The sequence below is a fragment of the Hyperoodon ampullatus genome (assembly GCF_949752795.1).
Source record: "Hyperoodon ampullatus genome assembly, chromosome: 14".
NCBI classification, from domain to species: Eukaryota; Metazoa; Chordata; class Mammalia; order Artiodactyla; family Ziphiidae; genus Hyperoodon; species Hyperoodon ampullatus.
In genome coordinates, this window is record NC_136927.1 from 71,440,130 (window position 1) to 71,467,995 (window position 27,866).

At 43.7% G+C, this 27,866-nt stretch overlaps 1 protein-coding gene across 10 annotated transcripts in view; it reads right to left on the reverse strand.

Annotated features, from left to right (window-relative positions):
* PTPRT (protein tyrosine phosphatase receptor type T) overlaps positions 1-27,866 on the reverse strand; it is a gene marked incomplete at both ends in the record, with an annotated part of 1,101,453 nt that overhangs the window by 604,916 nt on the left and 468,671 nt on the right. For all 10 annotated transcript variants that reach the window (XM_079719321.1, XM_079719325.1, XM_079719327.1 and 7 more), the window contains one exon: positions 7,273-7,566. In XM_079719321.1, the coding sequence (XP_079575447.1) occupies positions 7,273-7,566 (294 nt within the window). The remainder of the gene's footprint in view (positions 1-7,272; positions 7,567-27,866) is intronic.

Sequence of the window (27,866 nt, forward strand, 5' to 3'; positions counted from 1 at the left end):
TATGGCCTGCATGGGAGACCTCTCCTCCCCTAGTTTCTCACAGTGTTAATGAGTTCTCCATGGATCTTTAAATTTTGCTTTGATTCTGGGTGGAATGGTGATTCTACTTCTATTGGCTAATCTTGCTGTGTTTCCCTAAGATTTATGGATCATCCCACCAGGATCATAGCAGATGAGTTAGATGTCTGTGCTCATAACACCATCCTGCCCAGAAGGAAGTTTCCATTGACTTCTAATTCAGAGCCCTACGAGTTAAGCCAGGTTATGCTACCCACACCTTATAGAGTGAAACTGAGGCTTACAGAAATGAAAAAAATAAAAATAAAAGCCTCACAGTGCTAGTTACGTAGCTCTGTTCTATTTTCTAGACCCTAAATTCCTCTTCCCTCTCTCTATCCCTCCACTCTGCCCTAGAACTGCAAGCTAGACTAAAAACACACCAATCTGAGGGCACTCACTGCAGAGGGTCAGGACTCACCTCCACTCCCTGTCTGCCAAGGCCTCATTCCCACTGGCCTTGGCCTCCCAGAAGAGAGAAGGGTCTGGAAAACATGCTTCTCTCTCTTACTTAAGACTGGAGACAGAATTATAAAAGGACAATTCCCATCTCCCCCTCTCACATTATCAAGCACCACTGCAGCCACCTCTAGGTCCTGCAGCCACGCGTCAAAGACTCCGGAACACCTGCAGAGCCATTCATCAGTGCTTCTGCATGAATCCACTGCTGAGAAAGTAAAGAGAATAGCAACTGGAGAAATCCTTTACAGCAGGGTCCATGATGCTACAGTGAAGGGAATCTTCCCAGGCCTGAGATTATTTCTAAAAACGGTTCATTAAAAGGGGCTTCTATGTCCTGGGTTCTCTGCTAGGCAGATAACTTCTCTCACTGAAGCCTCACAACACAGTGGTATACTGTAATCTCTCACAAATGGAAGAAAAGAAACTGAGGCACCGACAGGAGAAGTAATTCACCCATCGTCATCCAGCTAACAAGTGCCAGCTTGAAATAAAAATCAGAATCTTTTTAGCTCTAAAGTCCCTATTCTTTTCAACTAAATTCTAATGACGACCCTCACTTCATTGAGCCCAGCAATTGGAATTTCTCTTTTTTATCCCCTTGGAGAAAAGAGCAGGGCAGACACATATCACTTCAAGTAGAAATCCATAAATATGTAAATAAAACATAATGTGCAATCAACCCTCAGGTGGAGGCAACAGGAAGAGAGCTCTCCAAATCAGCAGTGCATGTCGCGTGTCTGGCTGTATCAAGTCGCTTTTCACTTAGAGAGCCTGAACCCTGTGAGACCATGATGAAGCGGACTCCCAGGCAAGGGCCCTTTGATTTACAAGAGTAAGCAATCACAGGAGGATGTATGATCACTTGGCTTCCTGGATTGTTGAGTTGTGATTCCATAGCTATGATGTGAAGAGAGCTGCCCAGGGTCTGGCTGAAACACAGCTTTTGGAGAAAGAGATTTCTGGAGCATAAGAGAGAAAACTTTAGTTGCAATAGACCTGTTTCTGAGATATGGAGGAACGGGTCACCCGAAAGTAAAACCAGAATCCATAAGTGAGTGTTGCATGGAGGCAGATTTGGGTAAAAATGAGGGAGAGTTTCTGAGTGATCATTTTAAGACATCAACACGCAGGTGCTCGGGCCATTAAAAGTGGTACCTGCAGAAAAGATGCAGGGCCAGGTTGGACCAGTATGGTGTCTGCACCTCTTTTCTTCTCACCTGCCTTCCCCGCTTACTGACCTTGGGCCCTATCGTCAATGCCACTGGCCTTGGAGTCCAGACAGTTGATGCAAAGAGCCTGCCCACTGCCCCTCCTCTTTCAACCTAATGGATACTGTCTGCTCCTAACTAGGACCCCATCCAGAGGTTTTTTTTTTTTTTACAACTTTATTGGAGTATAATTGCTTCACAATGGTGTATTAGTTTCTGCTTTATAACAAAGTGAATCAGTTATACATATACATCTGTTCCCATATCCCTTCCCTCTTGCGTCTCCCTCCCTCCCACCCTCCCTATCCCACCCCTCCAGGTGGTCACAAAGCACCAAGCTGATCTCCCTGTGCTCTGCGGCTGCTTCCCACTATCTATCTAACTTACGTTTGGTAGTCTATATATGTCCATGCCTCTCTCTCGCTTTGTCACAGCTTACCCTTCCCCCTCCCCATATCCTCAAGTCCATTCTCAAGTAGGTCTGTGTCTTTATCCCTGTCTTACGCCTAGGTTCTTCATGACATTTTTTTCCCTTAAATTCCATATATATGTGTTAGCATACGGTATTTGTCTTTCTCTTTCTGACTTACTTCACTCTGTATGACAGACTCTAGGTCTATCCACCTCACTACAAATAACTCAATTTCGTTTCTTTTTATGGCTGAGTACTATTCCATTGTATATGTGTGCCACATCTTCTTTATCCATTCATCCGATGATGGACACTTAGGTTGTTTCCATCTCCGGGCTATTGCGAATAAAGCCATCCAGAGTTTTATGATAACTAGGCTAACACTGGGTAGTGAATAATAATAACCATCCAGGATCCCCAGCAGTGACCTGGTCTTCCATGGGAGAACATAAGCACCCCCATCAGATGTGGCATTCAAGGTGAGACTGGGTGGGCACCGGAGAGCCCCTCTAGGACCCAGCTCCTATGACTGGACGTCTGCTACTGCATTTGTGCCCGAGAAAACCACCTGTTGCTCTAGACCAGAAAATCTCTAAGAGTCCAGACTACAGTACGATCATCGTGTTCTGAAATGGGATTTCCCATGGGATGATGAAACACAACAAAAGAATACGGCCCACCCTTCCAAATGCCAGTCAGTCCAGAGAAGTGGACAAGTAGGACTTCCTGTTTTGATATCATTGCTCATAATCATGACATCCATAACAATAATAGCAGCAAATAATGATTTGTTTCATTACAGGTATCTAAAGAGCATTTTGAGCTTTTCAAAGCACTTTGATGTACATTATCGTGTTTGCTCCCCAGGCTTATATCTCAGGAAAGATGGCAAATGATTAAACTGACCAAAAGGAACAAAATGATGAATAGAAAAAAAAATGAATGGGGCATCTCAAGAGAAGAGCATGAAGAAAGAGAATTAAACTGCTTTCATTGGTACAAAGACGTCCTTTTGATTTTCAAATCCAGGTGCAACCTGGTAGTTCTCCTGGAAGAAGAAGAGGTAACGTTCTGGTCTCTCCTGAGCTCCAGGTTGACCTATACCATCACCTGCTGTGCAGCTGCACCTCAAACACAACATATTCAAACCTGGGCTGGCTTTCTCGTCCCTAAAGTGTCTTCTGTGTTTTCCATCCCAGAAGACAGCTCCATCACTCATCTCCCAGGCATCCAAACCAGAAGCCTGGGAGTGTCATCTATGGCTCTCTTCTCTTATCCTCACATTACTAGGTTCCTATATGATAAACCTGTCCAGGCTCTAGCTTAATTGGCTAAGGGTCTTGCTATGAACTCTAGACTATTGGCCTGGGATGCTGCACTATAGCTAAACTCTTGACAATCTCTCCCCTTAAGGGTTAGAACCTGCTCCCAGTGCCCCAAGAATCTACCTAGTGACCTGGCAGAACCAGAATCATCGCCACCTGCCCTTGCTGAATTGGGCCTCCTGGCATCTTCTTGATACCTGAGCTTGTAGCTTCCAGTTGCATGCCGCTGCCACCAGCACCTAGCACAGAGCTGGGCACATGGAAGGGACTCAGTAGATGATTGATGAACAGGACTATAGCTGCAGTGCATGGAGGCTATTCATGCTCAGCTTGTCTCCATAGTTACCAGTCTCTTGATCACTCAGTCCCACCCTCAAGAGAACATTTGCGGAGGAAACTCCATCAAACCATGCGATGGAGAGTTCCTTAGGCCAAGAGATTTAGCTGTAAGAAGGTAATTGACTTGTGAGCTTCATCTGATGATTCTGTACCTCAGTTTTTTCCCATCTACCTCTCAGAACTGCCTCAAGGATCAAGCAATATAATGGGCATACTACCAAAGTGGCATCTGCGTATGACACTGTATCAGTGGTTCTTAAATGTGGGTGTGCATCAGCATCCCTCAGAGAGCTTCTTATAGCACAGATCTCTGGCCTCCATCCCCAGAATTTCTGATTCACTAGGTCAGGGAACAGGGCCTAAGAATTTGCATTTCTAACAAGTCCCCAGGTGATGCCGATGCTCTTTGTCCAGGGACAAAACTTTGAAATCCACTGCTCGAGATCATTTTAACAGCACAGCTCTTTCCACGCCAAACTTGTTTTTCTCCACAAAGTGTGCTATTTCAATACCTGACTTTATGCTTTACTCTGTTTGCTGTTTTGTTGGAATCTTAACCCAGTCTGTAAATTCCTCTGGGCAGAAATTATACCTTCCACACTCCACACTCTCTCATTTTTTTGTTTTCTAAAATAATGAGTACATTTCTGGTACGATTAATAATAGAATAGAGAAAGGGGGAAAAAACTCAGACTACCAACCCCAATAAACAGCCTCCACAAATGGATATCAGCCCTGGAATTCTCTTAAAAATTAATTATGAGGCAAAGAACACTCTACCATCAGTAGCAGTGTGGAAAAGATTACCTCTTTGATGATACATTTTGTAAACTGTGGGTTATTCAAGACTTTAGGCATAACTTACTTAAACATCAATATTTGTTGAAATATAAAACCACTAACAGCATTTTCAACTCATAATTTTTATAGTGATAGTCAGACAATCGTGTTTTCAACATGTAAAATCCATTACACAGCCACGGCAACAGTTCGCAATAGATTGTAAATTTTTATTGAGATGATCATCTTGCGACTGAATTTCAAAATGCATTATATGATCATCAGCAAATAAGTCCATGGGGGCTGTTAAAGTACTTTGAATATCATTTACAAAGATCAAAAACCCTGGAAACCCTGTAGAAAGAGAAAAGTCTCATTGGCAGGATCAAATCAATTATTTTTATGGATGAGTACTGAATTGTAACGCTGAGATAAGGTATTACCTGGTTTAATAACATATCCTTATGTCTTTTTAAAGTAGTAAGTTTTATAATCAAGTTTCAATGAGGAATTTTACCAAAGGCCTGTTTTTGAAACTAATCAAGAAAATGGCATCTCCGTTCATCGTGGTGGTTCAATAACATTCAAAGGAATATTCCCAAGCAAAGGAAATACTCACTAACTTTGGGTTACATGCTACCAAGACGCACTACTGAGATACTTAAGAATGGTTACACTCAATTCTGCTATAACGCTTATTTTGAAACTGCAAATGTCTTCCAACACACTTGCTATATTAGGGAACAATGTGAGCATAGCATGAATTTCACATTTGCTATGTGAGATTTTGTACACAGAAACACTAGCGAGGCAGAAAACTGCACCCAGCTGGACTGAGTCACATAGGAACACACAAGACGCACCCACCTCAAACATCTACCTGCTTCCTTCGTTCACTGTGTGTGTTACAAGCCACACTGATCCACACACGGTGTCACAACTTACTGCCACTTTCAGACAGCCCTCCTCCACCACTGCATAGTAGCTCATGGGCTGCAGCCTTTCTGATACCCACTTCCAAAGGCAAACTCCAGGACATTTCACGGTAACACCCCATTTGTATTACAGTATTTATGCATATCTTAGCCATTAACACGTGTACAATTGTGCTGCCATTTTTACTAGGTTCCTCTCTTTTTGGTGTGTCACTGATGAGTGCTGTGCCCCAGCCCCATTTTCCCCCATAAGCCCAGTGGTTTTTACTGCATAACTTTGAATAGTGCAATGATTTTTAGGCACACGGATGTTGCATTATAGCAGAACTGACTGTGTTTTACTTTTTTGTTCTATGGAAGTCACTGTGCTGATGGGTCCTTCTCTCCCGACCCAGAAGCCATCAAGGATTCCTTTTCCCTCAGAAGTCAATGGCTCACGTTGCCACTTCCCTGGTCCCCCACTGGAGCACCCCCAGCTCTGTACACCACATGATCAAGGGCATTCGAGTCAGGAAACCTGAGGGCAAATCCTGAGTGTGCTGTTGGCCAATTCTATGACTTTGGATAAAATTTTTAAAAATATTGAGTCTCTATTCTTTCATTTATATATGAGATAAAAGTACTTACATCAAACGGTTACTTAGGAAAAATGAGATAAAATAAATAATGTGATTTGCAGCAACAAACAAACAAACCCATAAAACACTGAGTCCTTTTAATTTCTTGAGTTGCATTTGAAGCCAGAACATCTCAGGGGTACAGTCAGGGGTACAATCCCAGACAACACCCCTTGTTAGAAACACCACAGAAGCCTAGAGCTCTTGGAGATAGATACAAAGAACACTCCCATACACAGCCCTAGTCAGCAAACTCTTTAGCAGCATCCGGAAACCTCAGAGAAACCGTTGGAGCCTGGCTGCAGGGAACACTGAGCCAGGAGCCTGTAAGGATGTAGAATCCAAAGGACCCTTGGACAGAGAGTCTCAGCCCAGACTCCTAAGTAGGTGCCAGAAACCCCCAAGGGACACAGAGGTGGGAGGCTCTCAGGAACTAAGGCATTTCCAGAATCCACTGAGAGACGCTTTCAGAGCCAGGAGGCACTCAAGACGTAGCTGGCGCCAGGAGCCCCTCAGAGACAGAACTAGAACCAGGAGCCCTCGGGGACACTGTCAAAACCAAGAGCTCATCAGGGTCACAGGCCCAGCCCAGAGGTCCTCAGGAACAAAAATAAATTCAGGAACACCTGACATATGCAACAAGAATCAGAAGCACTTAGAGACATAGACCAAATGAAGCCTTAGGTCACATGGTCAGAGCCAGGAGCCCCCAGAGATACAACCAGAGCCTGGAACCTTCAGAGACACAGCCAGGAGCCCTCAAAGAAACAAGGCCAGGAGCCGTCAGAGACACAGAATCAAGAGCCCTCAGAGGCACTGTCAGCACCAGGAAGGCTCAAACACACCAGTGGCACCAGAAGCCCTTGGAGAGAGGGAATCAGTGTCCCAGGAAACACTGTCAGGACCGGGAACCTCTCCATGACACAGCTAGAGTCAGGTGGTTCTTAGACTCCCAGTCAAAGCCAGGAGGTCCCCAGAGATGCCTCTGGAGCCTCTAAGGCAAGACCAAAACTATTTTTTTTTTTTATCACAACAGGAAGCACACTCATACCAAAGTTGAGGAATGACTGTCACAGGAGCAATCACTCCCAGCAACCACCCAACTTCACAAAACGGAATCAGGAAGAAGAGTCCTACCTGCACACTTGGTTCTGGTGGTGAGCGGAGGCCCTGGTGGTCCCGTGCCCCCTTCCCCTGGTCGCGTGAGCAGCACCCGGATCTCATACTCCACATCGGGGTCCAGATGCCACAGCTTATAGTTGGGAGAGTCGACAATGTGGGTCTCCGCCCAGGTGCCGGTGGTAGTGCGGTATTCCACTTCCTTCAGGATGATGGGGCCGTCTCCAATGATGGAGTTGGCATTCGGCTTGATCCACAGGTATGTGGCCCCCACGGCCAGCAGCTCTGGGGGGGCGATGGGCGTGGGAGGCTCTGAAAGACAGGAATCAGGCAAGGATGTCAGACACAAATGGTTTACAGAGCAGACGCCAAACACGTGAGGACCAAGGACAGAATTCCGGACAGCCATAGAAAACAGCCCAAATCCCTTTCTCAACCCATTCACGTCCTACTTTCATTAAATAATTGTATGTAAATACCTGAATCAGTATTTCTTAAGTAACTATATTCAACGCCTACTGTATCTCCTTCATTTAAGTATTTCTTAAGTAACTATATTCAACACCTACTGTATCTCCTTCATTTAAAGAAAGGAAAGAATGATGCCCATTGTGAGGAAAAGATTTTTCTTGAACACGGCAAAGCTGCCTGGGGTAACAGTCTCTTTTCTATCCTCACATGAGAACCTGCCTTTACTAAAGCAGAGTTTGGTTCAAAACCCAGGAGAGTCAGGAGTTTACAAACATTTATTTTATAGGGACACATAGATTGTTAGTGGATGTCCTTCCAAATATCCAAATAGTGATAGGAGCCTAAGTAGCAAAGAGATGATGGCATAGCAGAAATTCAGCTTCTTCCTCAACCCTAGCAATTTCCTCCAGCAGAGAGGGGCACTGGCCACAGTGACCCCAGTGGGAATCAAGGGTCAAGGGAAAAGTCATGCTGAGTAATCTTGGGTCTCCTACATGTTGCCATCTCTCTTCCATTAAGTTCTATAACTTCAGCTGAACAGACGAGAATTTCAGCAAGCATTCATGGTGGCCTCTTTCTGGCAATTTTTAGCTCACTGGCAAATTATCATGTACTTTATCCTTATTTACCGGAAAATCTCATCTGCATCACTTTGTGTAATTCTTGGGACATTATCATCTCCGTTTTAATGAATTAAAAAACTGAGAACCCAAGTGATCAGATCACCTAACCAAGATAGTGGAGCAGGTAAGGCAGGATGGAACCCACATCTGATGCCTTTCAAGGCCAGCTCTCCCTTTGGAAAGCTGTTTGCCTCTCAATACCCATTTTCTACAGATCAATGTGGATATATTTATTTTTATTTGTAGCAAAAAATGGCAGTGGGACAACAATAAAGAAGTGAGAAGAAAGAGAAGATAGGCCCCTTCCCTACCACCCAATATAATCACCATTTTTATTTCTCCATGTTCCATTCCAATTTCTATGTGTATACTTAAACAATTTTTTTGTGGTCACAGTAACACACAGACCCAATGAAGATTTTCTTTCCTTCCCTCACTTATTAGATCCAAAGGACTTTGTTTATATATTATGTGGATTTTACCATCGCTGTCTTTAATAGTGATAGAACAGTCCATCAGATAATTACACTAATTATTCTCCGATTGTTGGGCACATGAGTTGTTTGCTGCAAAGAACATCTTTGTGCAAATGATTCCAGTCCATCTTGTCTCATATTTTCTTAGGACCAACTTCCAGGAAGGGGATTATCTATCAAAGGGTATGAACAAGTTATTGATTCTTGGAGTAGAACTAGGAAGTGAAGGGTGGGGAAGGCATTTGGGGGTGGAGTACAACTTAGCTGTGCTCAAGAACTTTTGGAGAGCCTCTGAGCTATTCAGGTGGCTAAGGCAGGTATGAGTTTCAGTTTGGAACTCAGGTGAGAGCTCTGGGATAGATAGGGCTCATTCAGTGTTTTCTTTCTAATTAATTATCTGGCAACAAAGGTTCTCCTGAAAGAGAATAATCATTATGAAGCAGAGGTGGACAATATTTTCTCAGTGTGACTCGAAGCAAATCTTCAGGGACAAGTTCAGATTGCCTCTATTATAGCCTGCCATTTGGTCAGAGGAGGAAATTAAGCAGATTAGTCAAGCTAGATGCTTTTCTTTACAAAGCCATGGAGGTTATTACTCAAGGCCTTGTTATCTCAAAGGTGTTTGCAGATTGATTTTTGGATAATTTGTTCCAGGTAGAGAAGTTGGCAGGCAGATAATTTCCGGGCTCATCCTCTGTGCATTTTAAATATATAGACCCTTTGATCACCATTATCAACTCTCCAGAGTTCCCATCAGTCTCCAATGAGGCCCCACGGGTGATATTTTATAGCTCTGTGATGACTCTGTCCAATTCCTTAGTATAATTATTCACAGACCAGCCCTGGACAGAATTAAGATCAGCGGACTTTAATACTTTAAGGCTTGAGCAAGTGGCTACATTAAACTCTCTTCCACTGGCTTTCCACAATGGTTTCTGCTCTCCTATTTCAGGCATTAGCAGCAAACTGCTGACCACCAGAAAGAAAATACAGTATCAATCTTTCCAAATGTTTAGTCCTTTTTCATGTATTTCTGAAGGTAGGTGCAAGTATAGTAACCAACATTCCCTCGAGGATATAAATGTCTCCATCTCAAATGACAAACTAGTTTACATGTCCATGTGCAGACTATCCTTCCCTCTGACCCCTCAAGAATTGTCATGAAGTACATCCTAGTGTTTCCTATGTGGCACCAAAAGGCCATCAGATTATTCTTGTTTTTTCTGTTTTTAGTAATTTATAGATTTATAAATGGCATTCTTTAGAAGCCACATGCACTAGTGTTCAAAGAGAAAAAAGCAGGAATGAGACACAGAATGATTTTTTTGGTAGGTACCACCTTTTTAAATAATGCACAGAAAGACCGTGTTTATCTGTATCAGCTGTCCTCTCTGAGATGAACTGTTCAGACGGACAGTGCGAGAACTCCATGAAGACATCTAATCCAACCACCAGAGTCATCAGACAGGAAACCAAGGACCAGGGAGAGCCCATGAAGCTAGAAGGAGGTGTAGGCAGCTTTGGAACTCAGGGCCCAGGTAGCATTCCCGCCCATCGTTTTCTCCTCTTGTACTTGAGATGTTTAAGCAATTAACCAGAAAGATCATTGAAGGAAGTCTGTAAGAGTAGTCTTTAACTTTGGCTGATTCAAAGGACTTTATGAAAATGTGGTGAGAAGTTCCAGATTTTCTCCAGGAAAATGCACATAAGCCTACTACCTAGAGTTCTGTACATCGTTTCAGGAATTCATGAACGCTTTTGAAGCCCCTACATGAACGCTTGAAGAGTCTATGCTGAAAATAAAGGAAATCCACAGAGATTCTAATGACAGCCCACATGCCCCTAATAGCTGACACTTCTCTGGGACCCTCACCCTTTGTTGCAGGGGCTAAGGGCTGGGAGCACAATCATGTAAGGAAATGGAACTTGATGTAGGGGTCATAGACCTAGTACTTCCAGGCTCCAGGTTCCCAAGCGTTTGGGTGAAAATAAACACACTAAGATTTCCCCAGGACAACGCCAAGTAAACATCTAGGTTCCCATGACTATGACCCACCCAACACATTCATAGATTCAACATCTGGGCTCAAACATTTGAAGGAAAAAAACATGATTCTACCCATTTAATGTTATAACTTAGGTAGAAATCTTCCACAGAGGCTGTCTTAGTAGCTTGGGTTGCTATAACAAAATACCATAGACTGGGTGGCTTACACAACAGACATGTATTTCTCACAGTTCTGGAGGCTAAGAAGTCCAAGATCAAGGTTCCAACAGATTCAGTGTCTGGTGAGGACCCTCCTCCTGGCTGGCAAACAGCTGCCTTCTTGCTGTGTCCTCACATGGTGCTGGTCTCTTCCTCTTCTTACAAGGGGATTAATTCCATAATGGGGACTCTGCACACACGACCACATCTAAACCTAATCAGCTCCCAAAGGCCCAACTCCTAATACCATCACATTGGGATTAGGGCTTCCACATATGAATGGGCACAGGCCGTGTTTTCAAATCCATCTTTCTCTGCATGAAGGGTTTTGTCTAATTGTGGGGTCTTGAGATGAACAACCTGGCAGAGAGAAACTCCCTGTGAAAGAAACCCCAACTAGTGTGTACTCTGTGCCTCTCATGTGCCAGACAGAGTGCTGAGTGTGTGCAATTTAGTGGTGAAAAGAAATACAGGTTGTGTGTACCCATGGACTCACGAGGCAAGGCAGCCAATTAAAGAGGCATTGACAATAACGTGGAAGGAGAGTCATGATGGGGTGACAGGAACAGTTATGAGGCCTGTGAAGGGGCCTAATCTAGTTGAGAGTTTAGGGAAGCTCTTGCAGAGAACATTTGGGCATGATCTATGGGGCCAGAAATTCACATTAAGTCTGTGAGCAAAGAGACTGTCCTAGGAATCCTGCAGTTCTGAGTTGCCTGGTAAGGTACCACCCAGAGCCAGACTGGTAAACAATTTTTAAAAACTATGTACTCTGCACACCTATTCATTCACTCATTATATAAACATCGAGTATCTGCTTCATGTCACACTCAGTCCTAGCCACTGAGGATACAGCAATAGACAAAACAGACACAGTCCTGGTTGCCAGGAGCTCACATTCCAGCTTTCGCTCAAGGACTGAGAGAAAGAGGAATAAGGAGAGAAAGAAGTTAATTCAGAAGCTGCTGAAGAGGAGAAAATCATAGGACAAGCCAGGCCTAGGTTGATGCTTATGGATCAATCAACTGATACACATACATACAACAGAATACTACGCAGCAAGGGAACGGGAACAAACAACTGAGACTCACCATGGACAAATCTCAAAAGAAAATTATGTTGTGCAAAAGAAGACAAAAAAGAAGAATGCATAATGATTCCACTTATATGGAAAGTTCAAGAACAGGCAAAACTGATCTATGGCGATAAAAGCCAGAATTACAGTTACCTGTGGGAACAGGTACTGACTTGGACGAGGCATAAGAGAACTTTTTGGGGTGTTAAAATGGACTACACATTGATTTGCGTGATTAAATAGTAACAACCAGAACCGTGTTAATGCTGGTGGAGTGATTTCCTGGAAGGAGGCATAAGAAAACTTTCTGGGGTGATAAAAATTTCCTTATCTTGGCTAGAACTGTGTAAGACTCATCAAACTGTACACTTAAAATATAGGTATTTCACTGTATGTAAATGATACCTAAAAAAAATGTCTAAGGAAAACAAACAAAAATATGGCTTGCCTGTAACCCAGCAGGTGGGTTTGAATTAAGAAGAATGCCACAAAATCTTACTTGGAACTGAACCCCAGAGGGAATGAGCCTTTAATCCCATATCATTTTTGTCCACACAATTCTATCAGCAGCATCAGATGCTTGATTCCCAAGAGCTTTCTTAACAAGAGGTTGTTCAGGCACACATCAGTTCTCATTCATGAGTCTTTTCACATATGAAATGACCAAGCCCTCTCTTTACCTGGTCCCACTCCATCAGCTGTGTGGAGCCAGGAGGAAGTGTTTGACATCCGATGGCCCTCTCTGCTGACAAAGGTTTGAACCAAATCAAGAGGGAGGGAGCCTGGTTTTCAGGGAGATGAGATCTGAGTTGGGAGATGGCTCTGGCCCCCTCTAGCTGGGAATAAAAGTACTTTGAGGACAAGAACCCCACGGACCATCATCCCTGAGGCCTGGGCAGCTACTGCCCCCGACTGGTCAAGGCTCTCCTTCAACGTGTAGGTGGTGAGGTGACCCCTTAGTGCAATTCTGCTTCATCCTCAGACAGCAATCTCCAGACCAATTCTGTCTTTCTCTTTCCTGCTGTGAGCACTTATAACAGTTTGACTCCCCAGAAATTCCTACAGAGAGCAACAGGGCTTCAAATAGCTGGAGAGCAAGCTTTGCGATTATGTATTGTCTGCTCCAGACAGAAATCAAATATTGTGAGAAAAACTGAATGTTAGTAAGATATGAAGTGAGCCCTGAGACATGGTTAAGGTGAATACAGCCCGGCCTCTGACACTGTCTATCACCCTGTGCCTCCCACTTGATCACCTTTCCAACTGCATTGTACTTACTGACCCATAAGAGTCCACGGGAATACTCCACCCTACCCCACCCGCCAACATACCACACATACCCACAGGCTATTAGCATTCCCACATCCACACCTTTGCACACATTTTTTCCCAACTGGAACATCGTTTCTTTTGCTTTGAACCAAACCATGCCCATTTTTCTTTTCAATTCTGCTGCATAGACCACAAGGCTAGGCACAGAGTAGGTATTTCAAAAGCATCATGATGGTTAGATTTTCTACCCATTGGCATGCAGTACTTTCATAAAATAAGGCATTGATGATCAAAGAGGAGAAGGGAATCTAGCTTGGGGCCGGGGTCTGCCTTTCTTTGTCTTTCACCACTAGTCAGCTGTGTGACCCTGGACATACCACCCAGTCTTAGTGGTTCTCAGTATTTTCATCTTTAGAATTAAAGATGGTTCAAATTATAAAAGTATCTGAATTTTCTGCCAAGGACCATAGGGATTCTATGTGGATATGTTTACTGCTTCTACCCTGGCTGTGTTGTCAGTAGGAGACTCCACTGTCTCAGTCATCTCTGGCCCATGAGGTCCCCAAGCAGAAGACATAATAAGTAGATACAGCATCCAGTCCAGCAGTATGTGCCAACTAGAATTAGTCTTTGTGTCCTAGCCTAACCTATGGCCAAGGTTCAATAAATATTGAATGTCTCATTGTATTGGACAGAGAAAATACTGGCCAAGTTTTCCCAAAATAAGAGGTCGAGGTGGCAAGGAAGGGGTGAAAAAGAGAGAGGAGAGTGGCAGAGAGAATAGTGGACGGACATCCAAGCTGGGAACCGGATGTGTTTGGGAGAAGGCATCAAACAACTGGAACAGAACAATAATCAAAGACATAGCTAAAAAAAAAAATTATTTGAACTAAATGAAGGTCTGAGTTTGTGGACTAGGAAGACCACAGTGGGTTGCAGGAAAAATCAATGACAAGACTCAAACTTAAGCACATACTGACAATATGTTGAAATACCAGACTAAAGAAAAATTCCCACAGCATCTAGACAAAAACAGATCTCCAGCAAAACAAAACAAAAAGACTAAAAAAATCAGTTTCCAGAGTTCATCATTTCAATTTGAAACACTGGGATATAACGGTGAAGGTGATAACAGTAATAATCCTCACAAATGACAGAAGCAGCCGCTAACGAGCTCTGCACGTTTTTGATGCACCTGTCACTGTTCTTAGCGCCTTAAAATATTAACTCATTTAACCTTCACAGCAACTCTACGGGTAGCTAATACTATGAATACTATGATTCACGTTTTTCTGAACAGAAGAAAGAGATGCAGAATAAGTAATCTGCCCAATGCCAGATGACTAGTAATTTAAAGAACCAGGCTTAAGGTCAAGGGAGCCTTACTGGGGAGTCTGCATTCTCAACCACAATAGTATAACACACACACAAGGTTTTAAGAGGGTGTTGCGTGTCCCAAGAATTTTATAGCCAGCTAAGTTGTGGTGCATTGGGAAAGCCAGTAGATAGACAATTTCAGATTCTGAAAAGTGCAGAAGACCTATTATCTACACACCCTTCCTTGGAGAAAAATTACTTGAAAATAGACCCTAGTCCACATTGGGGTGAGTCGAAATCACCACCTCTAGGATGGGGGAACTGGGATAGCAAAAGGATAGGTCCTGTGGGCTAATTACTACCACAGGACTCTTCTTTCTCAGAAAAGAGTCTAGAAGAGAATCACTGCCTCATGCCAGACCAAATGGGAGACAAAACCCAAACTTAAAAAAAAAAGACAGAAATCCCAATGGCATTTAGATTGTGCCTAAAAGCAAGCAACTTCACTATGAATGGTTAACCCTTGCTTTGGCAATAATCCTGAAAATGGACACAAAAAATTTCTCTGGAATAGTTTTTCCCTTAGACAAGACTCTCCAAAGGTACAGAAGTCCAATATTAACTAAATTAACATGAACCCCAAAAATCCCACTTACTTATGCCTCTTAAAATGCCTAGCCATAAACAGACCAAATGTTGGTGTTTTCCTTAGGGTCGTGAGGAAATGAGTACTGTTTTCTTTTTTTGTTTGTGTTTCTAAAAATGTCCTCTAATAAACCTGAAGTGGGTGTTTATTCCAAAGACAAGCATTTTACTTTTTTGTGGGGGGGGTGGTTAAAAATATTTATTATGATAAAATATATATGACATAAAATATGTCATTTTAATCATTTTCAGTGTATAATTCAGTGTATTAATTACATTTGCACTGTTGTGCAACCATCACTGCTCTGTGTTTCCAAATCTCTTCCATCACCCCCAAAAGAAACTATAAACATAAGACAATACCTCCCATCCCCCTCTTCTCCCAGCCACTGGGAACCTCTACTCTACTTTCCGTCTCTACGAATTTGCCTACCTAGATATTTCATATAAATAGAATCATACAAAATTTGTCTTTTCCTCACTGCCTTATTTCACATAGCATATTTTCAAGTTCATCCATATTGTAGCATATATCACAAATGTATTCCTTTTCATGGGTGAATAATATCCCATTGTATGTATAGACCACATTTTGTTTATGCATTCATTTGCTGATACACACTTGAGTTGTTTCTACATTTTGGCTACTGAGAATAATGGTACAATGAACACGGGAGTCAAACTGACTTTTTTTTTTCTTTTCTTTTTGTGGACATATGTTTTTCTTTCTCTAGAAGTGAACTGCTGGGGCACAGGGAAGGTGTACATGTACCTGGTTTTTTTTTAATAGATCTTTATTGGAGTATAATTGTTTCACAATACTGTGTTAGTTTCTGTTGCACAACAAAGCAAATCAGCCATATGCATATACATGTCCCCATATCCCCTCCCTCTTGAGCCTCCTTCCCATCCTCCCTATCCCACCCCTCTAGGTCATCGCAAAGCACCGAGCTGATCTCCCTGTGCTATGCTGCTGCTCCCCACCAGCCAACCATTTTACACTCGGTAGTGTATATATGTCGATGCTACTCTCACTTTGCCCCAGGTTCACCCTCCCAACCCTTGTCCTCAAATCTATTTTCTATGTGTACCTCTTTGTTCCTGTCTTGCCCCTAGGTTCTTCAGACCTTTTTTTTTTTTTTTTAGATTCCATATATATGTGTTAGCATATGGTATTTGTTTTTCCTTTTCTGACTTACTTCACTCTGTATGACAGACTCTAGGTCCATCCACCTCACTATAAATAATTCAATTTTGTTCCTTTTTATGGCTGAGTAATATTCCATTGCATATATGTGCCACACCTTCTTTATCCATTCATCTGTCGATGGACACTTAGGTTGCTTCCATATCCTGGCTATTGTAAATAGAGCTGCAATGAACATTGTGGTACGTGACTCTTTTTGAATTATGGTTTTCTCAGGGTATATGCCCAGTAGTGGAATTACTGGGCCACATGGTAGTTCTATTTTTAGTTTTTTAAGGAACCTCCATACTGTTCTCCATAGTGGCTGTATCAATTTACATTCCCACCAACAGTGCAAGAGGGTTCCCTTTTCTCCACACCCTCTCCATCATTTATTGTTTGTAGTTTTTTTGATGATGGCCATTCTGACTGGTGTGAGGTGATACCTCATTGTAGCTTTGATTTGCATTTCTCTAATGATTAGTGACGTTGAGCATCTTTTCATGTGCCTCTTGGGCATCTGTATGTCTTTCCTTGGTGAAATGTCTATTTAGGTCTTCCACCCATTTTTTAACTATATTGTTTTTTTGATATTCAGATCCATGAGCTGTTTGTATATTTTGGAGATTAATCCTTTGTTGTTTCATTTGCAAATATTTTCTCCCATTCTCCCATTCTTTCTGTCTTGTTTATGGTTTCCTTCACTGTGCAAAAGCTTTTAAATTTAATTAAGTCCTATTTGTTTATTTTTGTATTTATTTCCGTTACTCTAGGAGGTGGGTCAAAAAAGATCTTGCTGTGGTCTATACCAAAGAGTGTTTTTCCTATGTTTTCCTCTAAGAGTTTTATAGTGTCTGATCTTACATTTAAGTCTTTAATCCATTTTGAGTTTATTTTTGTGTATGGTGTTAGGGAGTGTTCTAATTTCATTCTTTTACATGTAGCTGTCTAGTTTTCCCAGCACCACTTATTGAAGAGGCTGTCATTTCTCCAAGACAAGCATTTTAAATAAGTAAAGTGTTCTTATATGTTGAGCTCTCCTAACCGGGTGGGACCTCTGTTGGGGTTCTATGCCCTCCACCACTAGGAGTATTTAACAGTCAATCTCCCCTCTCATCTGCCAAGGTAGCAGGTAGCAGGTACCAGAAATCAAGAATCAGAACTGGGTCCATTTGCCAAGCCAATTCCCCACCCATTGCTCCTAACAAGGAGAGATCCTGGTCGCTTCTGGCACTGCTCAGAGGTCTCCACCGTAAGTTGAGACTTGATTTCTGAACGGTCCTCTCATCATAGCAACTATTATTTTATAGCACTTTACCTGCTTCTTCATCATCTTTCTTGCTCTGGTGACCCCGCAAAGCAGACATTTCATAGGTGAGGAGACCACAGGGCTCAGCTACTTTAGGGAGCCTGCCTAATCTCCCACAGTGAGGGAGCAGAACTACGTTCAAACCCAGGCCTTCTCAAAGTCTGCACTCTTCCCTCAACACTGCACAGACCCTCTTTGTGCTGCAAGTATTAATGCAAAAAGTGTGCTTCTATGTCAGCTCCCCAGCCTGTCCATTCAACAGAATGCAAGTGCTCACCAAGGACTAGCTGCGTGCCAGGCACTCTGCTAAGGACTTTACCTGCATCATCTCATTCAATCCTGGCACACTCTTCGGGCAGGGGTTATTATCAATCCCATTTTTAAAAATTAAGTTTAAAAATCCTGAAGCTTAAGGAGGCTAATGGCTCACAATTACAAGGCTAGTAAGAAAAGGAACCAGGATTCAAACTTAGGAAGATCCCAGAGCAGCGCTCATCATCACTACATTATACCATCTCCTGCTACTAGGATCCCCACAGTTGGGGAAGATGAAGTGATTTATCTTTCAAGGTCACAGAGAAGTGGTTTTGGTGAGAAGGAGAAGCCAGAGCCAGTAACTAGCCAGTACTCTGTTAACCCAGCAGCAGCATGAGTCAACGGTCAGGGAACCACAGATGTGGAAGATACATGGGAAGTCATCGAGCGCTCCCTGCCAGATGCAGAAGTCCCTAACATTAGCTATGACTAGCTGTCCTCACAATTGGTGAAGAGTTTTAATGGTGAGATAGTACTTTGAAACACATACCAGAGGTCTTCCTCCATCTGCTCTCCACCAGGGTGTCATACAGGCCTCCGAGAGTGGGCCTCTCCCTACCTTTCCAGGTTCCATGGTTACTAAGCTCCCCTCAACCCACAGCTCTACACACAAGTGACGCAGAGGTAGCAGGAGGTGCTTTTGTGCTGGTCTCTCTGCTGGAACGCTCTTTCCCCTTCTTCAGGTGACTCACCTTTTCTTGTCTGTCACGAGTGAGCTCTCATTTTTCTTTTTTTTTAATGAACTTATATACAACACAGAAATTGACCCACAGACACAGAAAATGAACTTACAGTTACCAAAGCAGAAAAGGGGAGGGGGGAAAAATTAAGAGTTTGGGATTAACACATACACACTACTATATAGAAAATAGATAACCAACAAGGACCTATGCACAGGGAACGATACTCAATATTTTGTAACAACCCGTAAGGGAAAAGAATCTGAAAAAGAAAATATATAGATATAGATATAGAGAGATAGATATCTGAATCACTTTGCTGTACACCTGAAACTAACACACCACTGTAAATCAACTATACTTCAATAAAAAAATAAAATTAAAAAACATGCTGGTTCTACAGTTAAAAAAAATAAAAAAATAAGTTGACTTCTGTGGGGGCAAAAAAAAAAGTGTGAGCTCTCCTCTGGGATGCCCTCCTAGCTGTGTTCTCTGTGTTCCAGCGTGTCTTAGCCCAGGGTCCTAAGAAGCAGAGCTTGAGACGAAGATTCTGTGCAGTGACTGACTGGAGGAGAGTTCTCAGAAGAAGGCAGACTATGGAAGCAAGGATGTGAGTTTGGCTGCAGACGAGGTCAGCCTGATTCCATGGGCGTTCTGGAGCACAAAATGCACCACTTCCTGGCCCCTCATTGAGGCAAGGGGGCAGCCTTTTGTACCCCTGTGTTATTAATTGGATATGGGCTGCTCTAGGGGTGCAGGCATTGCCCCTCAGCCAAGCAGCTCCTCTGGGGCCAAAGACAAGTGCCCTGATTTCCTAGGACTTCTGTAACTAGGTACCACAAACTGGGTGGCTTAAAGCAACAGACACGTATTGCCGCACAGTTCTAGAAGTGAGAAGTCTGAAACCAAGGTGTCAGAGGGGACAGGCTCCCTCCAAAGGCTCCAGGGAAGAATCTTTCCTTGCTTCTTCTGGCACCTTGCTTCTGATGTTTGATCCTGATCTTGATTTTCCTTGGCTTGGAGATGCATTACTCCAATCTCTGCCTCTGTCTTTACATGGACTTCTTCCCTGTGTGTCTGTGTCTCTATGTTCAAATTTCTCTTTTCTTATAAGGACTCTGGACATACTGAATTAGTGTCTTCCTTCCTTTTCCTGCCTCACTTCCCATCCACTCAACCAGTGTTCCCTTCAACTTCCAAATAAACTATTTGCAAACCCTTGTCTCAGGATGTTCTCAGTTTGGAGAAATTCAAATTAGGATATTTTGAAGGCTAGGACAAGTTACTTAACCTCTCCATGCCTCAGTTTTCTCATCTGTAAAATGGGGGCAACAATAATACCTCCCCCATGGAGGGTGCCATGAGGATTATATAAGGTATTGCAGTCAATACCCTTGGAAAAGTCCCAGTACATAACAAGTGCACTGTGTTAGCTACTGTTATCTTCCTCATCCCAACCAGCAGTCGGTGGAGCTAGTCAGCAATGGGTGGGAAACAGCTGGTGCCCCCATTTTGTGCCCCCCATAGAGAGACACAAAGATCACATTATAGGCATTTCCCTCGCTGTGTCAGAATGAAAAGGGGCCACAGTCCTCTCAGTGTGTACTCCTGCCAGCTCTTCCACAAGCAAATACATTTACGAGCTCAGCCTTGGTCTACTTCACACAGTCGTGCTGCAACCAATGAAGTCATTTAAAAATGCATAATTCGGCAGTGACTTAGCACCAGGAGAAAGTTTGTGATCTGCAACACTCTGTCTGCTCCTGGCTCCTCTTTCTCCCCCATAGCCTAGACATTTTTGAGATGACTCTTTGCTGGGCCACTTCCCAAAATTGAGAGTGGAGTCATCACTCTAGAAGGGCCTTTCTTTCCTCACCTGCTAATCAAGAGCCCTAAGAAAGTATGCATCAAGAGTCTATCTCCCCCAGAGAGGGGCCTAGGAGAGCCTGGGTTCCACATCTTCAGAATCAGACGCCCCTATAGCACAGAATCTTTTTGGAGGTACTAGAGGAAGCTGGCCGGGCCCCCTTACAAATGTGGTACCATCTCTGGAGCCTCCCTCCTCAGAGGTCCTGGCATCAGCCCGGCAAGGCCCCTCCTCCAGACTCCTAGGTCCCATAGCCCCACCTATTCGCTTCTGTTACCCTGACCCTAGCTGCTTCCTTTATCTCCTGGTTATTTTTGTGTCCCACATTTGCTCCAGCAATCTTCCAACACTTGTGTAATTCCCTTCAATAAAAACCATCTGAGGGACTTCCCTGGTGATCCAGTGGCCTGGCTCCACGCTCCCAATGCACGGGGCCCGGGTTCAATCCTCGGTCACATGCCGCAACTAAGACTTTGCATGCTGCATCTAAAGTTCCCACATGCTACAACTAAGAAGCCCACATGCTGCAACGAAGATCCCATATGCCGCAACTAAGACCCAGCACAGCCAAATTAATTAATTAATTAATTTTTAAAAACCTCTCTGAAATATCTAGCATAGTTTGGGGTTTCCTTCCTGGACCCTGACTGATACAGGTAGATATTAGAGTTACCTTCATTTTGCATATGAGGAAATGAAGGCACAGAAGGTAAGTAACTTGCCCAAGGTCGTGCAGCTAGGATGTGCTGTCACCGGGACACCCAGCTGCCTTGCTCCTGTCTGTGATCCTAACTGATGCACGGAAGTGCCCCAGTGTCCTCAACACCCCAGTCAGCCAGAGAGTGAGGCAGCTAGATGGGAGTCAAGGAGAAAAGGTCTTTTGTTCAACAAAAAATGTAGTAAGGGCTGATGCTGCTCCCTTCTGAGGACAGTGAGTCAAAACCAGTAGCTCTCTCTACCCTGCAGGAACCAAAGAGACTTGAGAGTGAAGAAGATGCACAAATCAATGAGATGCAGAATAAAGTGGTAAAGGCTGGAGAACGGCAGGCCCTTGTGGACACACAGAGGACGGGGGTGCAGAGAATAATGGCCACCAAAAGATGTCCACGTCCTAATCCCCAGGGTTTTACATGATGGAAGTGCCTTTGAGGAGGTGGTTGAGTGGGGAGAGGATCCTGGAAGGGCCAGGTGGGCCTGATGTAATCGCAAGGATTTTTATACGTGAAAGAGGAAGGCAGAAGAATCGGAGTCAGAGAGAGATTGAAAGAGGCTGCACAGCTGAACGTGGAGAAGGACCACAAGGCAAAGAATGCAGGCGGCCTCTAGAAACTACAAAGGCAACGGAACAATTCTCCCTCAGAGCCACAAGAAATGCAGCCCTGCTGACCCATTTTAGCCTTCTGACCTCCTCAGCTTGAGACAATACACGCGTGTTGTTTTAAGCTGCTAAGTTTGTGGTCGTTAGTTACAGCATCCCTAGGAAATTAACACAAAGGAGAGATAGATGGAGGAGGTGAGGGAAGGCTTCCTGGAGAAATCCAATAATGAAATCATGAAAGGATGAGAGAGTCTAACAGGCACCTGGGGAGAAGGGAGCCTTCCCAGAGGTGAGAAGACACTGGGCCGCTCAGGAATGGCACATCCTCTGCAACAGAGATGAAAGTCAGGGAGACGGCAGCAAGGTGATCTGAGAGGTCAACAGGGAGCAGATCAGGAAGGGCCTCCTGAGGAGCCTGAGGCGTTGTAAGCAGTGGTGTGACACGGACACATGGTCTCTTGGGACACCTCCTCTGAGTCCTCCTCTAAAGGAGAGAGACCACAGTCGGGGGGAAGTCATGTCCATTACCGAGGGGAGAGATGATGGAGGTCTGGACCGAGATAAGGACCATGCGGCTGGAGAGGCAGAGTCAGAGGGACTAGGAGCTTGGAGAGGACTTGGTCATTGAATGGATGTAAGGCGAAGGGGACGATGGGACCAGTATAAGGCTAGGATTCAGCAGGCGGGGTCACTACTGGGCATGTGCACACCTGTGGAGCCACAGTCTCCCCTCCACCTCCACAAAGCTCCCCCAGTCCATATAAGCGGGGGTCCATTTCACTTTCCCTGCCCAGCATCCCAGTGCACTACACCGACTTCTTCACGATAAGCCCAATACTCTTCATTCCATCCCTTTGCATTTCCATATTCATTTTCACTTACAAAGGACAGTATGGTGTATTGAAATTGCAAGATCACTGGGTCCAACAGATAGAGGTTGGCTTACAACCTCTATACTTGTATGACTGTGGGCAGGTTACATAATTCCTCTGAGCCTCAGTTTCTTCATGTGTAAAACCAGGGTAATGGATCATATCTCACTGGGTCCTCGTGAAGATCAAATGTAAATAAATGCCTGAAACAAGACCGGCCCTAAATAAATGTGAGTTACTCCCATCCCACTTGGCCTCCTATGCTGGTCCGTCTCCCCACCCCATAGCCCTCTCCATTAATGGGCCATTGGACGCAGCTTTTCAAGCCTCCTGTCATCTCCACTCGGAGCATCTGAGCGCTTGGGGCATCTTGGGCTCAGGTAGCACAAACGATGAAACCATCTGCAGCTCACGCATGAGGAAGCCATTCATCTCCCACCAGGACGGGCAACTCACATTCAACAAGCACCAGGGGTGGAAACATGGCAGCTGTCTTAACAGAACATGTCTGAGAAAAGCTGGAATAGAGGAAGAGGGGGTGATGGGAGGGAGGAAAGAAATGTGAGATTCAGGACAACCTGAGTCGAGGCAGCTTCATCAGTTATTACACTGCCAGCCACAGTGAGTAAACGAAAGGGCTGGGGCTTTAGCAATATTGTTATTTTGCAAATTTCTCTCCTTGGCATATCCCTATGTGCAGGAGGCAGATGCATAATTAGTCTCTAAGCTGCTGAAATAGCTGAAAGTGACTAGAAGTATTGACTGCTCTGAAGTGTCAGGAAAGGGTGTCTGGATGGATTAAGAGGCTTATCCGTAACAGCTTGTTCAGTTTGTGGGGAGAGTTGAAGAGATGATTGGCCCCTTTATGTAAAGGAACTGAAAAGTTAGCCTCTTCCAAATCCCCCCTGGCTCCCCTAGGGCTGCCTCTGCACTCTGCCACATCCAGCCTAAAGAGAGACTTAGCAGAACTTTCTCTTGGGGAAAGAACTTTGAAACAACACAATCATGCAAGACCCCGCCAACCATGGGCCACTGTCCCCATCCCCAAAGGTCACAATTCTGACTCAGCCAGGAGGGTGCTGGGCTCTGAGAACAGGATTAAGGGCTTCATGTTGGTGTCCACTGAGGGTCCCTGCAGCTGGGTACTTCCGTGCCAGGTAAAGCATATAAGGGCAGGGAAGAGAGGAGACAAGGAGCAGAAGGCAAATTTCGGGCACTGTTCTAGATATTTCTAACATCTTAATTATGTACTTCTCAAATACAGGCACAGGGAATCCAAAGAAATAGAGAGCAACTTCCGAGGGATGCACAAAGTGACAGTTTTTAGACAGAACATCTTCATAGGACAAAATTCTACTGGTAGATACAGAGCGAAATAAGCTTGAACTTTTACACACATGGGAAGGTTTCAAGGAATTACCGCCTGGAGACACGTTCTTTCACAGAATACAAAAAGAAGTACTTCCAAACTCACTTTACAAGCCCAAGATAACCGCCACACGAAGAGGTTACAAGGATATCACGAAAAAAGAAACTTTCAGGCCAATCCCTCTCATAAACATAGAGACAAAAGTCCTACACAAATATTAGCAAACAAAATACAGGGAAATATAAAATGAATACTAGATCCTCACTCCTCCGCTCCACCGTGAACCCCTGGGAACCACTAATCCATTCTAAAAGCCTGACATTTCAAAAATGACAATACCTCATCTTTGGGGATTGGCTTTTTTCATTTGGCATAATTCCCTGAAGATTCATCCAGGTTGTCTACATCCATAGTTCATGCCTTTTCACTGCTAAGTGTTCTATGGTGTGGATATACTAGAGTTTGTTTAGCCAGTCACCTGTTGAAGGACACCTGGACCATTTCCAGTTTTTAGCTATTACAAATAGAGCTGCTATAAACAATCGTAACTGTACAGATTTCTGGAAGTTTTCCTTTCTCTGGATAAATGTCAAGGAGTACAGTTCCTGGGTCATATGGAATTTGAAACTGTCAAACTGCTTTCCAGAGTGGCTATAACATTTTATACTCCCACCACCAATGTATGAGCGATCCAGTTTTTCTGCATCTTCACCAGCACTTGGTGTTATCATTTTTTTTAGCCATTCTGATATGTGTGTAGTGTTATCTCATTGTGGTTTTATTTTATACTACCCTAATGGCTGATATCTTCTCATGTGCTTATTTGCCATTAGTATATCTTCTTCAGTGAAATGTCTGGTCATAACTTTTGCCCATTTTCTGATTGGACTGTTGTCACTGATTGTTTGGATTTTTTGCTGTTGAGTTTTAAGAATTCTTTATATACTCTAGATACTGGTCCTTTGTCATATAGGTGGTTTGCAGATATTTTCTCCCACTCTATAGCGTGTCTTTTCAATTTCTTCACATGAGCTTTCCCAAAGCAAAAATGTTAATTTTGATGAGGTTCAAATTATCAGCTTTTTCAGCTATAAATAATGCTTTTGATGTCAAGTCTGTGTTAATTTTTTGCTTTTTATTGTACTCAAATTCATCAGTGTTCACAAATCAGTTCAGATTCCTGACTGTGCTCAGACATACAGTTGACAAACATACAACTATACTTGGCTGTATATCCTGCCGTAGTAGCGGGTTTCTCTCTTCAACACAGAAATGTTGAAAAAATATGTCTGTTTTGCTTTGAAAGTTTTAATGACACTCTTCATTTATTTTTTAGAAGTACAATATTTTTAAAATTATGTTTTCAATCAGGATGATGGATAGTTGCTTAAAAATGGGAAACAGGAAGCATATGCTCAGAACTATCAAAAAGATGTAAGATAGAAAAATTCAGAACCACCTGGGAGGCATGGATCCAACCCGGCATTGTCCTTCAGAATCCCCTCACTGAACCTGACTAGGAAGAAGATGGGAGCACCACCCCAAATTCAATTAGTGATCCGTATTAAGCAGCTGTCAATCTGGACAGTGTAAGATATCTTGAGATACTTATTTAACGTGTGACTGTTATTACTGTAGAGCTGCAAAGGGCTAAAACTCAGTATTTCTTGCACAAGAAAATCCTGAACATTTGCCAAAGATCACCACTTTTGTGGCTACGTTTAAGGACCACCCCAAAGGTCGTGGGCAGTCTCTAAAATGACCCCAGTGATTTACTCCTGGAATCTACACCTCTGTGCAGCCCTGCCCCTCTGAGAGTGGGCGACACCTCTTGGCTCACTTCAAACAATGTAGCAAAAGTGACGCGCTGATGGTACTTTGGGGATTAGGTAATAAAAAGACTACCGTCTTGCATACCCTTGCCCTCGTCTCCTCTCTCCTTCTCTCCTGCCCTCCCTTCCCTCCTCTACCCCCTCCCTCTTTCCCGCTTCCTCTCTCCCCCTCTCTCTCCTTCCACTCTTTCTCCCTCTCCCCTCTCTTTTCCCCTCTCCCCTTATCTATCCCTCCCTCCTCCCTTTTTCTCTCTCTTCCTCTTCTTCTTTCTCTTCTTCTCTCTCCCTTCCCCTCTCTCTCGGCCATGTTGTGAGTTATCTTATATGTTGAGTCACACGTCACAAAGAAATAATATCTTCAGCCAACAGCTAATGAGGCTCTGAGGCCAACAGCCATGTAAGCGATCTTTTAATAGGATCTTCTGAGGACTGCCAACAGCCACGTGAGTGCCCTTGGGATCAGATCCTCCCTTAGTCGAGCTCTAAGAGGACTGCATCGTGTGCGAGACCCCAAGCCAGAATCACCCAGTCAAGCTGTATCAGGATTCCTGACCCATGCCCGTGAGGTAATAAAAACTTGGGTTTTTTTTTTTTTTTTTGTGGTACGTGGGCCTCTCACTGTTGTGGCCTCTCCCGTTGCGGAGCACAGGCTCCAGACGCACAGGCTCACCGGCCATGGCTCATGGGCCCAGCCGCTCCGCGGCATGTGGGATCCTCCCGGACCGGGGCACGAACCCGTGTCCCCTGCATCGGCAGGCGGACTCTCAACCACTGCGCCACCAGGGAAGCCCAAAAGTTGTTGTTTTAAACCACTACATTTGGGGGTTATTTTTTATGTAGTCACGGGTGACTGATACACCATACATATTCCATAGATAACTAATAATTTGGAGGACTATCACCAGACTTTTTTGTAACTGAAAAGGGAAAAGTCTTGGCTAGAAGTTAGTATGATAAAGAGGCACATTCAAAACGTGTGCACGCGTGCGCGCACACACACACACACACACACACACACACATAGAAATGCTTGAAGCTTCTTTAAGATCAGTTTCAGAATTACCTTTGAAGTTGAAGCTCACAAACTAGGCAAAAGACTGGGGAAGACACAGCTATATCTATTTGAGATGAAAATAAAAGAAGGCCGCCTACTTAATTGAAGGCCGCCTTCAAAGGAGACATTTTAATGCACTTAAAAATGTACTTGAACACTTGGTAAGCCCAGTGTTTTATTTTGCAGTGGTAAGCAAACAAGGGAATTACCATCTGGCCATTTTAGATATTTCTTCCATATACTACATGACAGTGATACCTACGAAAGTATTAATTTTCAAATTACTTCAAATAAAGAAGGAATTGTCAGCAAGATACGGATGGATGTTTGCATGGATGGAACTGAATGGAAAATGGACAAAACCATGGGGCATAGACCTAGGTACTATGAATTCAAATGTTCTAGCAGGCAGAATATCATTTACTAATAAAAGCTAGCCCTAAAATCTGCCTCTTTATTTCTTAATGGGGCGATAGAAAATGGAGGACATGTTTAAAACTCACCTTTGTAGTCACAGTTGTAATAAAATGAGAAGTGAATTTGAAAGCTTGCCCTCCTTCAGAGATATATCTTGGCCTATTCAATGGGGCACATTGATGGCCTCAGTGAAATTGCTGCCATTCTTCATTGAGGAAAAACACACACAAGTAATCACAAAGTTTTAAAAAATCTTGCCAAAAACCCTCATCTAGATCTTAATCAGGAAAGCAATCTGATTAAGGCCA